The following is a 13074-nucleotide window of genomic DNA, read 5'->3' as shown; positions in this document are numbered from 1 at the left end:
TTATAGGCAGCCAAAATTTGAATTTGGCGCCAAATCCGGATGATCCGAACCGCGCATGCGTTGTAGCACGGCCGGATCATCAGTGGAACGCATAGCCACCCGGGCGTGCGTTCCACTGAACTGCGCATGCTCCTCCTCCTGGCGTTTGTAAAACCTCCGCTACAGAACCCGTCTGTAACGCGGAGTAGCTGAGCGGCAGCCGAGCTCCCACCCGGGGAGCGAACGGACTGCCCGACCCCCTTGGCCGGCACAACCCGTGTGCCGGTTGAAAACTTCAACCGGAGAAGCCGGAGCCAAGTGTTCGTCCCTGCGGGACAAAAAAGAACTGATTCTCCATGCCGCTACGGGCGGTTATAGGGTAAGGGGGGGGCGGAGTTTAACCCTTCGTTTTCTTTTTAGTGTTTGTCCCGGCGAAAGAGCAAACCCTCTGGTACTGCCACTATACGCCGGGAAAAAATCAGGTTATTACACAAAATATGATTTGTGAAGTTGGAGTTGTATTATTTATATTGATGGCCATATTTACTGTTATAAAAATTTATTTAGTTATATATGCTTACAAGCTTAAAAATGTTAATAAATGATCCTGAAAATACGTGCAAATGATATTAAAAATGTAACAGCATACATTTCTATTGACTTAACTGTAGCTTTAAAAAGGAAATGTACAGAAAGTGCTTACAACCAGAAAGATGGGTAGCACTGCCTATTAGTAGCTAGGAATTTGTATGGAAGGCAGTATTTCCAAGATTCCCCATCTCCACCACAGTTGCATGCATGTAACCTGCCGTTTCACAGCAATAGCCGACACTAGGAGGCAGTGTACATCAGTACTTGTAAGAGCAGTCTTACGGTATTTTGGCATGTTGGTACCGTCAAACAGGCACTTAAAAGGCTATTTCAATTACAGTTGTTGTGGGCAGTTGAACAAACCGTGTAAGCTGTGTATATACTGGCCCAATACAATAAATACTGTTTAATAATAGACGGTTTTATGGCACTTTTTTTTTTTGCATAGTAGTCTCGACAGTGACAGCAGAACATATTGCACAAAACCTGAAAACTGTTATCAGTGCCATCTGCTACTTCTGTTTGTGTCCCTTCCACTCTGTTTATGTGTATGTCTTTCCATTTGCTTTGTATTTATATCTGTATCTTGTACATTTTCAGTCTTGCATTCACTCAATCTCTTTGCATGACTCCCTATTCTCACAGACATGTCCATAGAGTGGTCTGTATGGAAAACAATGTACTCTGTAAAAGATGGCAGTTTCCAGCAGCTCTTATGTTGCCAGCAGGCAGGGACTGAAACTTCCCCTTTAAGCTTTTATATTCTATGTGAGTGTAAATACAATAGATAAGCTATATAATATAAATATATAATCAAATATCAAAGGAGACCATATGAAATTTCTGATTCCTACATACACCAACCACAAACAGAACTAGAATTTATTTCTTGTTCATATTTTGTAACACAACATCAATTTAGTTATTTGTTGTTCTTATTCCTAACCACAGAAATCATGAACACAGAATGCCAGGTACTCAGAACCGTTGGGTATAAAATCAAGCAATTCCCCTGTGAACTTTTCCATTTCATCAATGGACACATAACCTGCTGAGAAAATTATTATTATTAGTTCATATATATATATAGCACTACCATATCGGGCAAAGGTGCAAAATGGGAAGCCACCAGGTAAACTGTGACATTAAATTACAGGAGATTATTTAGTGCTGGTACAATGGGAGAGAGTAAAAATTAACTAACATTTAAACTGACAATATACCAAATACAGTATACAGGTACAGTAGGAGAAGAGGGCCTTGCTCTTGTGAGTTTGTAATCTATTAAGATGTTGAGTGGAATGAAAGAAAAGATGTGACTGCTTCGGCATGTCATGTAGAAATCTTCACGTTGGGGAGGCTAGGCTGTATGCCTAACAGAGCTTAACATTAGAATAAGTAGGATAGAGTCTAACAGAACAGGGTAGGATTTTCCAGAGAATAAGTGAAAGTAGGGAATAACTCAAAGCTCAGTCTTGGAGATGTTGAGCTTCAGGTAGTGAGGTGCCATCCAGGAAGCAAGCTTCAGAGTGACTTTGAGGTGAGTTACAAGACTTCAGGAAAGAAATGGTAAATTAGCATGGCATTGTCATGGAGGTGGTACTGAAAACCAAAAGAAGAGATTAGTTTTCTTAGAGCGGATGAGTAGTTAGTAGAGTGTAGGGGCCCCAGAACTAAGGCTGAGCAACAGAAGTGGTAAAGGAGAAGAGTAAGTGCCAGAAAAGGTGACTACAGAGAGGTTGGATTTTAGCCAGGAGAGAGAGCCATGTCGAGGGTCAAGGATGGAAATAGAGGAAGTGTTAAATGTAGGTTAAATGTACCAGCGGCTTGGAATCCAGGGACAGAAGGCAGATAGGCCAGTAGTTAGGCTGTAGGGAAGGTTTCTTGGGAGAGATTCCAAAATGTTTAAGGGAGATGTAAACATGTGGAAATAGATGGTTAGGGTAGGTGTAAAGACAATAGAAAGGAATGGCAGGACATACAAGGGAATCAAATTAAATGGGCATATTATGAGGTAGGGGAACAAGAGGACACCGGAGATCATGTAAACGGTGATAGGATTAAAGCAGTGAGAGATAACAGTTTAGAGGCTGAAAGGGAAGAGGCATAGTTATAATGAAGTTATAATGAAGTCACTCAGGATTAGTGTGGAGATATTTTAAGACCAAAGGTAGGAAGCATTGCGGTTTTCTGGCTTATACATGTGCGAAGATGGAAGCAAGTAGGAATAGAGGACCAGGGTAGGTTTAAATGTAATTTCAATACTTAAAGAAGGAGTGTGAGACAGAAAAAAGATGGGATTAGGATCTGTGGTGATGTGCTGCCTTCGCTTGAATTTGGTAATAGGGATGGAGTTAATAAGATCATGTGATCTAAGCTGGAATGATGAGAGAAAGGACTGTTATATTGGGAGCGAGCGTTCTTGCAATACTAATATATTCTCACATTGCAGCAGGGTTCATGAGACTAATCAGCTCCTGTGTAAGTGAAGCCACTAAGAATTACCCTACTACAGAAAGAAAGTTGCATTGCTGAGAGAGCTCTCGTTCATTATAAATTTGTACTTCATTGTTTACCTGTCAACATATTATTTACTGGATAATTCTGAAGGGTGTAGTACATCATTTCGTCCACATCTGCTTCAACTGACCCTAAATGCTCACTCCTGCAGACATCAATAATGTAAATTTAATGCAACTACACAATTTTAGCACAACAAAATTAGTAGAAAGGATTCACCATTACAACTCTATAGAGCAAATTCATGATCACGTAGAAGGGCCATGTAACTTTGCCAAAAGTTTAAGGGTACCTGATTTACCTGGGTCTCACTCAATGTAAAATAGCTTTCTGTTTTGCTTCATTTGTCCTTGGCGGGCTTGCTTTTTACATTTACCAGTTACAATATTACTGTATATATTTAACACGTTGACCTTACCATTCCACCCCACAGCTGTATTCAGAAATAAAATCAAGGTGGCATCCCTTTCATTTATTTACCGGCTTCATGACCTGTATCTCTTTGTAACAGAACATCAACAAGAAATTTCAATAATTTGCTCTTCATACAAATGCAGAGCACAAGTTATTTTTGGCTCACAGAATAGGCATGTTGGATAATACAAGCCCAGATCGTACCATCTATTTTTGGTTTATTTCTCCAAAAAAATACCCCCAAAAACTAAAAAGCAAACACTACTTGAAATACTTTGATTTAAGAATAAGCACAATATGTTTTAAATCTCTAGCTTTAAAAGCATAATATCATCATCCTTATACAGAAAAACTCCTACCTTATATCACATTCAGATAGTTGGCATGGCTTCTCTTTACTGCAAGGCACGCCTCTGGTACTGGTATTCAAATCCTGCTGCATTGATTTAGTATTATAATTTCACGATATAGTGCCAACAGTTTGCACAAGACTTTGCACAGTAAAGCAGATCCAAAACATCAACTAAAAAGTTCAAATGTCCATGTTTCCTCTGTACCTGTTACTGTCAGCCAACACCCTAGTATGTGTTTAGCATCTCCTGAGTAAAGTGATAACCCCTATGGGTTTGTCGGGAGGTAAATGGCCACCTTTGCAAGGTATGCATTTTTTGGAATTTCGACATCTGGTCAGTCTGTGCCAATGTCCCATTTTTGGGACATCTTTTTACCCGGCCAATTTGATTTACCTCATCAAATCGGAATTTCTTTTTAAATGGACACCTCATGGCCATTTAAAATGCCAATATTTTAACTCTTTCCATGTGAGAATTGTTGTGAAGATATAGCGCTCATAAATTATATATATTTGGACTGGTTTCTTTTTTTAATTGCATTGGAACGGGGTGGTTCACCTGATCATCAGTGGGAATTATTTTTACATGTTACCAAATGTTTATCATTTTTAACTTTTCTTTTTTTCATTATTATTTTACTAATCATATTGTGATTAGTAAACTGGGCTCGCAGTTTACTCACATTGGCTTGCAGTACCTGGACAGACCCTCTGTGAACTCATTAGCGTTTCAATTGGCGCCACCATCTTGTGAGTGGCAGCAATGTCGCTCACCGATGGCGTTTGTGGCTCCTTCCCAAAGCAATCACAAGGTAATCTGGGAATATGGGGCATTTCAGCAGCACCATTTATGCTTAAAACGCATCAATAGTGATTGCAGCAATTTTAAAGCAACCCTTACATGTATGGGCATCGTCACAAATGCATTGCATTGTGAGCCAGTACACATACGGCCTTCGTCATTAAGGGGTTAAGGAGAGAAATATGCCATAATGGATCAGCATATATATCTGCAAGAGAAAAAAAGACTGCGAGGCACATTGCTAACACACACAGACATAAACATTAAAACATATTGCTATATATAAAAAATTACCACCTGTAGAGTATGGTCCTTTATTTCCACACTGTCCTGTTCCGCAGAAAGCAGATTGCTCTGCTCCCAAATAAAGCTTCCAATTTTTCTTTTGATTTCTGTAAAGGAAAAAATAAAATTACTAATAATGTTATGAATAATTTATGGCTATTATGGATTTATTATGTTTTTATGCCCGAGTAAGAATATGGAAAATTACCAAAAAATGATGTTTTGGAGGTACAACGCCACTTTTCTGTACTGTGCAAATGTCATATATTATATAGCATTTCTGTGTTTTGAGTAAGTAGCTGATCTTATGTTAAAATTGGTCTTTGGTAAAGCCTTTTTAAGGTAAAACTAGATTAATCTGCAACTCAGTGTTATCAACATCCGTGTTTTCATCTTGTGGTATATTCATCGCGAGTAGTGTTTCACTATTTGCTTAATTTCAGAGTGTAACTGTATTTGACAGAAAACAATATAAAGGTTGCTTGCCAAATAATAGGCTGCTTGTGGAAATGCTTGGGTGGAAGTATACAAACTTTGAAGTGCTCATTAGCTTGAATTAAAGTTGGTTTCCTAATACCTATGTTGCCAAGCTACATGGAAACATTTGTCTGCATAGGCATGACTTACTGAAGCATACTGTAGTTTGGTCGCAAACCACAGCAGTTCCAGTTGGGATCAATATGTAATGTATCTACGGTGCAAACTTTGTGATTGTGATTGAACTCTTAGCAAAGAATTATCTCCAACTGGAAACCCACCTTACACTTTATTTAAAAGAAAAAGCCACTCTCTCTCTTGCTCGCTTTTACTCACACCTTCTCAATCTCAGGAGAAATACCGTATTTGCTCGATTATAAGACGACCCCCCAAAATCTGAATATTACCGTATTTGCTCGATTATAAGAGTAGACGTCTACGAGACTCGCGTAGGCAACTTCCGCTGCATCCGGAAGGAGGTGCAGTTAGCAGCGGGGATTGTCTGCGTCCATTGCGCAGACCTTCCCCGACTGTCAGAGAGAATACTCCACACCGGTGCGCGGAACAGGCGGGGAAGGTCTGCGCGATGAACGCAGACAACCCCCGCTGCTAACCGCACCTCCTTCCGGCTGCAGCGGAAGTTGTCTACGTGAATTGCGTAGACGTCTACACGCTGCCCCGGCTACACACTGGGGAGTCAGAAGTACCGGTAAGTTGGGGGGGCATAAGACAAGAGTATCCAGGTCCCCTGCAGCGCTGTGGGGGATCTGGATCTTAGTCTCACAGTCAGACCTCTATTTGATTTGATTATAAGACGACCCCGATTATAAGACGAAGGGTATTTTCCAAAGCTTTTGCTCTGGAAAAAACCTCATCTTATAATCGAGCAAATATGGTAATTCAGAAGAAAGAAGAACACGAAGGGGCAAGACAAAAAGCAGAGTTGCGGAGGCGGAGACGAGGTCCAAATCGAAAGGGCATGAAAACTAAGTTTGTAGTCCAAAAACGATTGGACCAAAAACAAAACCAAAAATGTGTCCAAAGCGCTTTCGGTCCATATGCACAAGTCTGTTACATAGTGCTGCACAATGGGGCATCAAAACATACTTTATATGATACAACGCGTATTAACCTTCCTGTACACTTTCTGGGGGGAGGATGAAATGCCCCAAAAACACCGATTTCTCTGTGCTGGACCTTGTCTTTGCTTGAATGTAACTGGCATGAAATACAGTAGCCATATTTTCAACATACTCTAGGCTGTTGTGAATCCTGTTAAAGAAAAACAAAATAAATAAATTCTACTCAGCCTTCATATAAGAACTGTTGGGTATGTGAGTTCCTGTAAGATTAACCTGACCACCACCACTGGAGTGGCTCAAGGCACGGTACTTGTTCTTGTTTATTTCATTGATACTGAACCACTCTTTGAAATCAACACATAAAGTCAGATCTGTACTGAGATTTCCCTTAACTCTGAAATCCATTAATACGAACGCAATTGTGCACAAAAAAACAGACAAGGACATACCGTTTGGTATCACAGTGAGAGGCATCGCTACTGAAAAGATACTCTGCATGATGGTGAGTTGTGATTATTCCTCCTTCAGCCTCTGAGATGAGCAAAATGTATGTTATTAGTCTTTATGAATCCAACAAAACTAATGTAGCCCAATACAGATAAGAAGCTGGATTAAGACAAGGAGCTGCAAGGAACGCCACATAACACAAATTACTACCCGTTTCCTAGCATCCTATGTTTAGTATGGTGTTTTCACAATTAAGTATTTACAAGCAATTTTACCATAAAGGTGTTTTTTTTTTAAGTGCTGTTAGAAACACAAGGCAGCTGGTTATTATTTTAGCTGGCCTCTGGACATGTTCAAACAAAATAAGGCACTCCTAGCAATAGGTCTGCTAAGGAGAAGTATGTTTTGTAATATTTGTCTATACCTTATCTGTAAAGCTTTCCAATACATGAAGAAATGTTTTATTGTGCATTAAGATCTGTTTATATCTATAGGCGATATATATTTCTATAGAGGAAAAATATATATACCATCCGAAATTATAAACTCATCTGGAGTATGCTGAATTTATTTTCTCAGAATAAAACAAATCATAGAAGCATACTCAAAAAAGCAAAATATCAGTTATACAAAATGAATTCCCACTGAATGGGGAACATAACCACTATTGTTCATTCATTTACAGCTAGAATTGTCAAGTGTAAACCAGACTTTCTTATAACTACAGCTATACATCACTTGAAGCAGCCTTTGGTGCGAAGCCTGCATTAATGCGATTTAGTATTTTAGTCAAAGCCTACTGGAAACCATATTAGTTGCTATTATGTTTTTTTTCAGGACAGGGGCCTACTCAGCTTCTGTACTTTACACTTGGCAACCATAGAGGTCCACCCAGGCTGGAAAGCTTCTCTAACCCCAGAGGCCGCTCAGCTCTCCGTCTACACTCTGAGAGAACCATGCTGTCTTTCCTTTGAACATCTTCTTCGGCAGCATACACGTTCCCGTGGAAACAGCGGTACAGATATAACCACGGAACTCCGCTAACACAGCAACGGGACGTCAGGCATAAATGTGATTGGTAGAATTCTGCATCTTCTTCTTGTCGATTGGTGCGCCTGACGTCGAGGGAAATGTTGAGGCGGGAAAATGTAAGTTAAGTCGGTCACCATTTTGGGAGGGTCTTGGGTTTTAATTGACGGATCTGAGGAAAAAATATGCAAATGTATACAATGGTTATAACGTGCGAGGAAAGAAGAAGAGACGAAAGATAATACAAAGAAAACATGCTTAGAGCCGTAGAATATAGGTTATATAGGACATCCAGAGACCGCTGAGCAACAGCCAACAGAGTGTATACTTTGAGAGGAGGAAATATAAATTTGGATATCATCAGCATATAAATATATGTTTTAAAGCCCTAAAGCATAAACATATTACAAAAATATAAAAAGTACTGTAAATGGCTGAATGCTACCAGAGAGATGCAGAAGAAAGTGTGAACCATGAGAAAGCTGTCAATTTTATAGGAAAATATATATTTTTTATTTCATGAACTATGTTCTGTGAAGCAGCCATTTGATACAACTTTCCTAATTTTCAAATGAAAGCACCCCAATAAAAAATGTCAAAATTTGAATGCTTTCCAGTAAGCTATTCTGGATGTTTCTACGCCACCAGTTAATATTGACTGCTTTGACTGTATTGACAAACTTTCCGTTAACTTAAGTTGTACTGTACGCAGAAGCGTACCTAGCGGTCAGCCAGTACATGCTGGAATCTGGGTATGCCTTGGCATGATAGGATTGTGATTGCTGTTAACAATCATATATATGTATATTAATATTGTTTTTGAATTTTGGTGTGTTACTTTCAGTAAAAGTGTGGGGGGTTTTTTGGGGGGGTTAAAGGTAGGAGGGTCATTTTCGGTTTCTGACAAGTGAATGTGGAATCTTTGGTTTTGGGCCAGAATTTTCATTTCGGTGCATCCCTACTATATACTGAGCCAGACACTGAAGTGGTAGGCCACATCAATGTTTGGCTTAGTATATAGTGATAGGGGTTATGCTGCATTATTGTCAATGTCTGTCAGTGTATAGTGATAGGGATTACGCTGTAGCACCAGCAATGTCTGCCTCAGTATATAATGATAACAGTTATGCTGTACCATCGTCAATCTTTGCCTCAGTATATAGTGATAGGGATTACGCTGTAACCCCGTCAATGTCTGCCTCAGTATATAATGATAACAGTTATGCTGTACCCCCATCAATGTCTGCCTCAATATATAACGATAACAGTTATGCTGTACCCCTGTCACTGTTTGCCTAACGATAGAAGCTATGCAGTTTTAAAGTGTGTGTGGGGGGGTGCCACATACAGGATCTGCTCCAGGTGCCAAATACTCCGGTGCCAATACAGGTATGCCCCTGACTGTACATGTATCCCCCTGCGTTGCGTCGCAGTACTGCTTATCGTCTTTCTATTTCTACGAATGGTTGTAACGATATGTAGATTATTGAAAATAAATATTCAATTTAAAAAAATAGTTAATATTCACAATTGACCTGTACCCATAATATAAAATACAATGTATTACAGACCTCACCCTTGAGAGATCCCAATGATTGTGACAGCGAATAAATTATAGGATATAAACCTTTTTGGGTAAACACGAAAACCTGTAAAGTACAAAGTCTTTTGATCACCATCTTTCTGTTTGACTTTGATGAGCTATAAAAACTACCTATGTGTTGTCCTAGCAGTTATTTTTAAATTATTTATCAGAATAATATTTCTGCTGTGAGGCTATGGACCCTGATCTAAACTTCCTCTCTTTCCGATTTTGTGCAGATAATCCAAAAATAATAATAATAAACAAATATATATGATTTACCATGTTAAGAATTCCTTATAAAGTGCCCTCCATATAACTCCAAACCAAAGGAATACATTTTGAGGATACAACACCCAAATCATTAGAACTGAAAAGCCATTTTAAACAGGTCTTGTATTAAAGAACACATGACATAAATCAATGCTACCACTAGGTGGCACTAAGTAAAATAAAACTTAATTTTTTTTAGTCAAAGTAAATACCGGTAATAATGATTAATAGTCCTCCAAAAAAAAGTGAAACACAGGAAAAGTTATATCACCATAGATGGGTGAAAGCCATATAAAAAAAGGTAAATAGATAATAAATTATAAAATACATTTCAAATTAACTCTTCAATCTCATATTAAACATATCACTACATTCATTAACATGGAACAATTCTAAGTCAATAATTGAAACAAAAAATCTTAAATGAAGTTCAAAAGTAAAGTTGAGATAGGAAATGCCTGTACGAACTGGTTCTGCCCATGTATTATAACACATCAAGGAATACAAATTTGTATGAGAAAGTCAGCCATATCTGCACACCACAGGAATTAATACACTGTCCAAAAGTCAAACGATACTAATAAATAAATAGATCTATTGGTCAGTTTCAGGTTTACAGAGTTTTATGCTATGCTTACTGCATACTACTGTCTATTGTGACTGTATGATGAAGCTAGGTGAATATTGTGTCATGTGTGAATCATTTTCAAATACTGGCTTGTGATATATAGAAGGCATCTGCTTCAAATTGGCTCAAAAAATCTATTTAGTAAAAAATCAGACCCTTTGCAAGATTTCACTTTAAATTAGAGGGGAATTTGGCCATTTATAGTGTAAAACTATTTGTAAAGGGTTATTTCTCAAATAAGGTGCCCGTTTAAAAGTAGCAAGAGGACATTGTAAAATACTTCTTGACTGTTGCAAAACAGGTCAATATTGAAAAATAAAGTTATGGACATTCTTCTACTAATCAATCTAATATAACCAATTTGATTGTTCATCTCTTGTATGCATACTTTTAATACAGCTTTGTAAATAACCACGTCTCTTGAATCTCACGGTTATGGGTAGGAATCGGTAGAACCTAGGCAAGCAGTAGTTTGGGTCAAACACTAACTTAAAGACACTAAACTGGAGGCCTAGCAATCAGCTCTGATTCATGAGGTTCCCAGGTAATGTTTATGAGACCCCCTTTATTTGGGACAGAGAACTGTTGGAGAATAGGAACTCTGCACTTTGATTCCAGATATCAAGGAAGGAATGGATTGATAGATTTATTGAAGATATTCAGAAACCATGCCAAACTAAAATCTTGTCGTACTTCAACATAAGTGGAGCCTTTTATAAATACAACAATTCCAAACATGTTACAATGTTTATGTATTTATAATGTTGATAGTAGTCATGTATTAAAATAAGTTCTAGTAGTCACCATAGGAAATGATGGAATTCCCTCTTTTTGTTCCAGACAAGTCCAGGGGGGTCAGTCCCTTCAGTGAAAAAGTGGAAAACTAACAGTGAATTATTATTATCATCATTATTTATTTTATATAGCACCATCAAATTCCATAGTGCTGTACAATGGGATTGTTTATGTTCACATCTTGTTGGCACCGATATTTCTTATTTTCCGCAAATTATGCTTATATTGAGTTAAGCAAGTTTCAGAAGCACCGTATCATGTTTTTGACATGGAAAGTCATGCTCAGTTGCAACTACTAGGAAGGTATGTTATTAGTACCAAATGTGCTATGTGCACATAGAATTCTACATGTGTTATTATGTTTTAATTTTCTATATGACCGTTTACTTTAAAGGTTGGTGGCTCCAACTGCTGTGCCTGTCGAATATCCCTCTGAGGTGGAAAGGCTGCAGACTCTTTATGAAATATTAAGTAGCTGAGAAAGCTTCACACAGCCTGGTGCTGATCAGATGTGAAAGGTGGTTCTGTAACACATACTCTCTAGAGCAGATTGAAAGAACGTTCATATACTCAGAGATTACACAGTTTTAACTGTTTTGTGGCATATTTAGCATTGTGGGAAGCAGAAACTACTTGTATTATAGGTATAGAATATCAATATTACAGACAGACTAGGGCCGGTGGTAAGGTGTATAAATACAGTGTGTGCGATCTGTTATGCATGTACAAAATATACTATTTCTAGATAAGTGTACATAACATTATGGAAAAGGCATTTTTGTGTTGCTTATTTTGTACTATAACTAGTATGCCTAAATGCTTTTGCTAATAGTTGGAACAGAAATTGTGTCTGAAAGGTTTAATTGTGTCTTGCATTTAAACGTGTATCAATTCCCCCCCAAAATCCAGATTACCCTAGATTCTTTTTTGTGGCTAATTAAAAAAAATAAACGGACCAAAAATGTATGGGGCGCAGGTACAGATGCAGGGAAGAAAAAATAACACAATATAGGGTAGATTGTATGTTCAAAATAAATGAAAAGTGATGTGTTGCACTCACAAATGAAAAAGGTGATTCTGACCCATCAGCATGGAATGTGATAAATTCTTTAATTTTCTTTGTATGAAATCTAAAAAAAACAAACTAAAATAGTGCAATATCTTCAAGTAAAAAGCAAATTTGCCGGTAAAAATGCACCCACAATTATTCATGCACGAAAGTGCATATGTAGGCGTTTTGTATAAAAGTCCACCAAAGGTAGAATGTAATGAATTCTACCTTTGGTGGACTTTTATACAAAACGCCTGCTTTAGGTTTGGTACTCAGCATGTAGTCCACTTTCTTTCTACACCGAAGAAATTCTAATGGGGTATTCCCATATCTGAGTAGTGAGTAGTGACAACTGGGACTATGATATTTATGAAACCTGCAGCTATAACATTGCTCCAGATTAATAACGGAATGCAAATTAATCTCATCTAGTACAGACAAGGTACCATGCAAGACAGACTCAACAGCAACTTGATAGGAATTCACTCAACTTTTTAGCGGAGAAATTACTTCTGCTACTCAAGTGAGAACTTACTTTTTGGTGATTATACATCATGATGGGTCTTAACTATTAAAAAAGCAGACTGCCATCAACACAAACATTACAGCATATTAAGCTTTAGCCTCTACCACATCAGACGCTGGGGAGGAAGAGTAAGAAAGCACTTTATTAGTAACTAAACTCACAAGAGATTTGTATTAAATCCAGCATCTAAACACTTTGTCACCTACTGCAACACAATAGGGTGTTTATTTAATTTCACCTC

General features: G+C 38.0%; 1 protein-coding gene across 1 annotated transcript; it reads right to left on the bottom strand.

Annotated features, from left to right (window-relative positions):
* Nucleotides 1-1438: 1438 nt before the first annotated feature.
* TERB2 (telomere repeat binding bouquet formation protein 2) lies at nt 1439-7946 on the bottom strand. The gene is made up of 7 exons (XM_053463730.1): nt 7864-7946; nt 6952-7033; nt 6553-6692; nt 4953-5050; nt 3864-3940; nt 3147-3235; nt 1439-1618 (listed from the first exon to the last, which is right to left on the bottom strand). The coding sequence occupies exons 1-7, from the start codon at nt 7940-7942 to the stop codon at nt 1512-1514; spliced, it is 672 nt and encodes a 223-aa protein (XP_053319705.1). The 5' UTR covers nt 7943-7946; the 3' UTR covers nt 1439-1511.
* Between the last annotated feature and the right edge of the window lie 5128 nt (nt 7947-13074).

This window comes from Spea bombifrons, chromosome 4, assembly GCF_027358695.1.
Source record: "Spea bombifrons isolate aSpeBom1 chromosome 4, aSpeBom1.2.pri, whole genome shotgun sequence".
In the NCBI taxonomy this organism is placed as follows: domain Eukaryota; kingdom Metazoa; phylum Chordata; class Amphibia; order Anura; family Pelobatidae; genus Spea; species Spea bombifrons.
This window is presented reverse-complemented; position numbering and strand designations above follow the sequence as displayed.

Excerpts from the sequence above, each read along its gene's own strand:
- TERB2 (XM_053463730.1), bottom strand. The coding sequence starts at position 7,942 with ATGCTGCCGAAGAAGATGTTCAAAGGAAAGACAGCATGGTTCTCTCAG. Across the intron at positions 6,693-6,951 it reads TCTCACTGTGATACCAAACG|GATTCACAACAGCCTAGAGT; the intron begins GTATGTCCTTGT and ends TTTCTTTAACAG. Across the intron at positions 1,619-3,146 it reads AGTAAATAATATGTTGACAG|GTTATGTGTCCATTGATGAA; the intron begins GTAAACAATGAA and ends TTTTCTCAGCAG.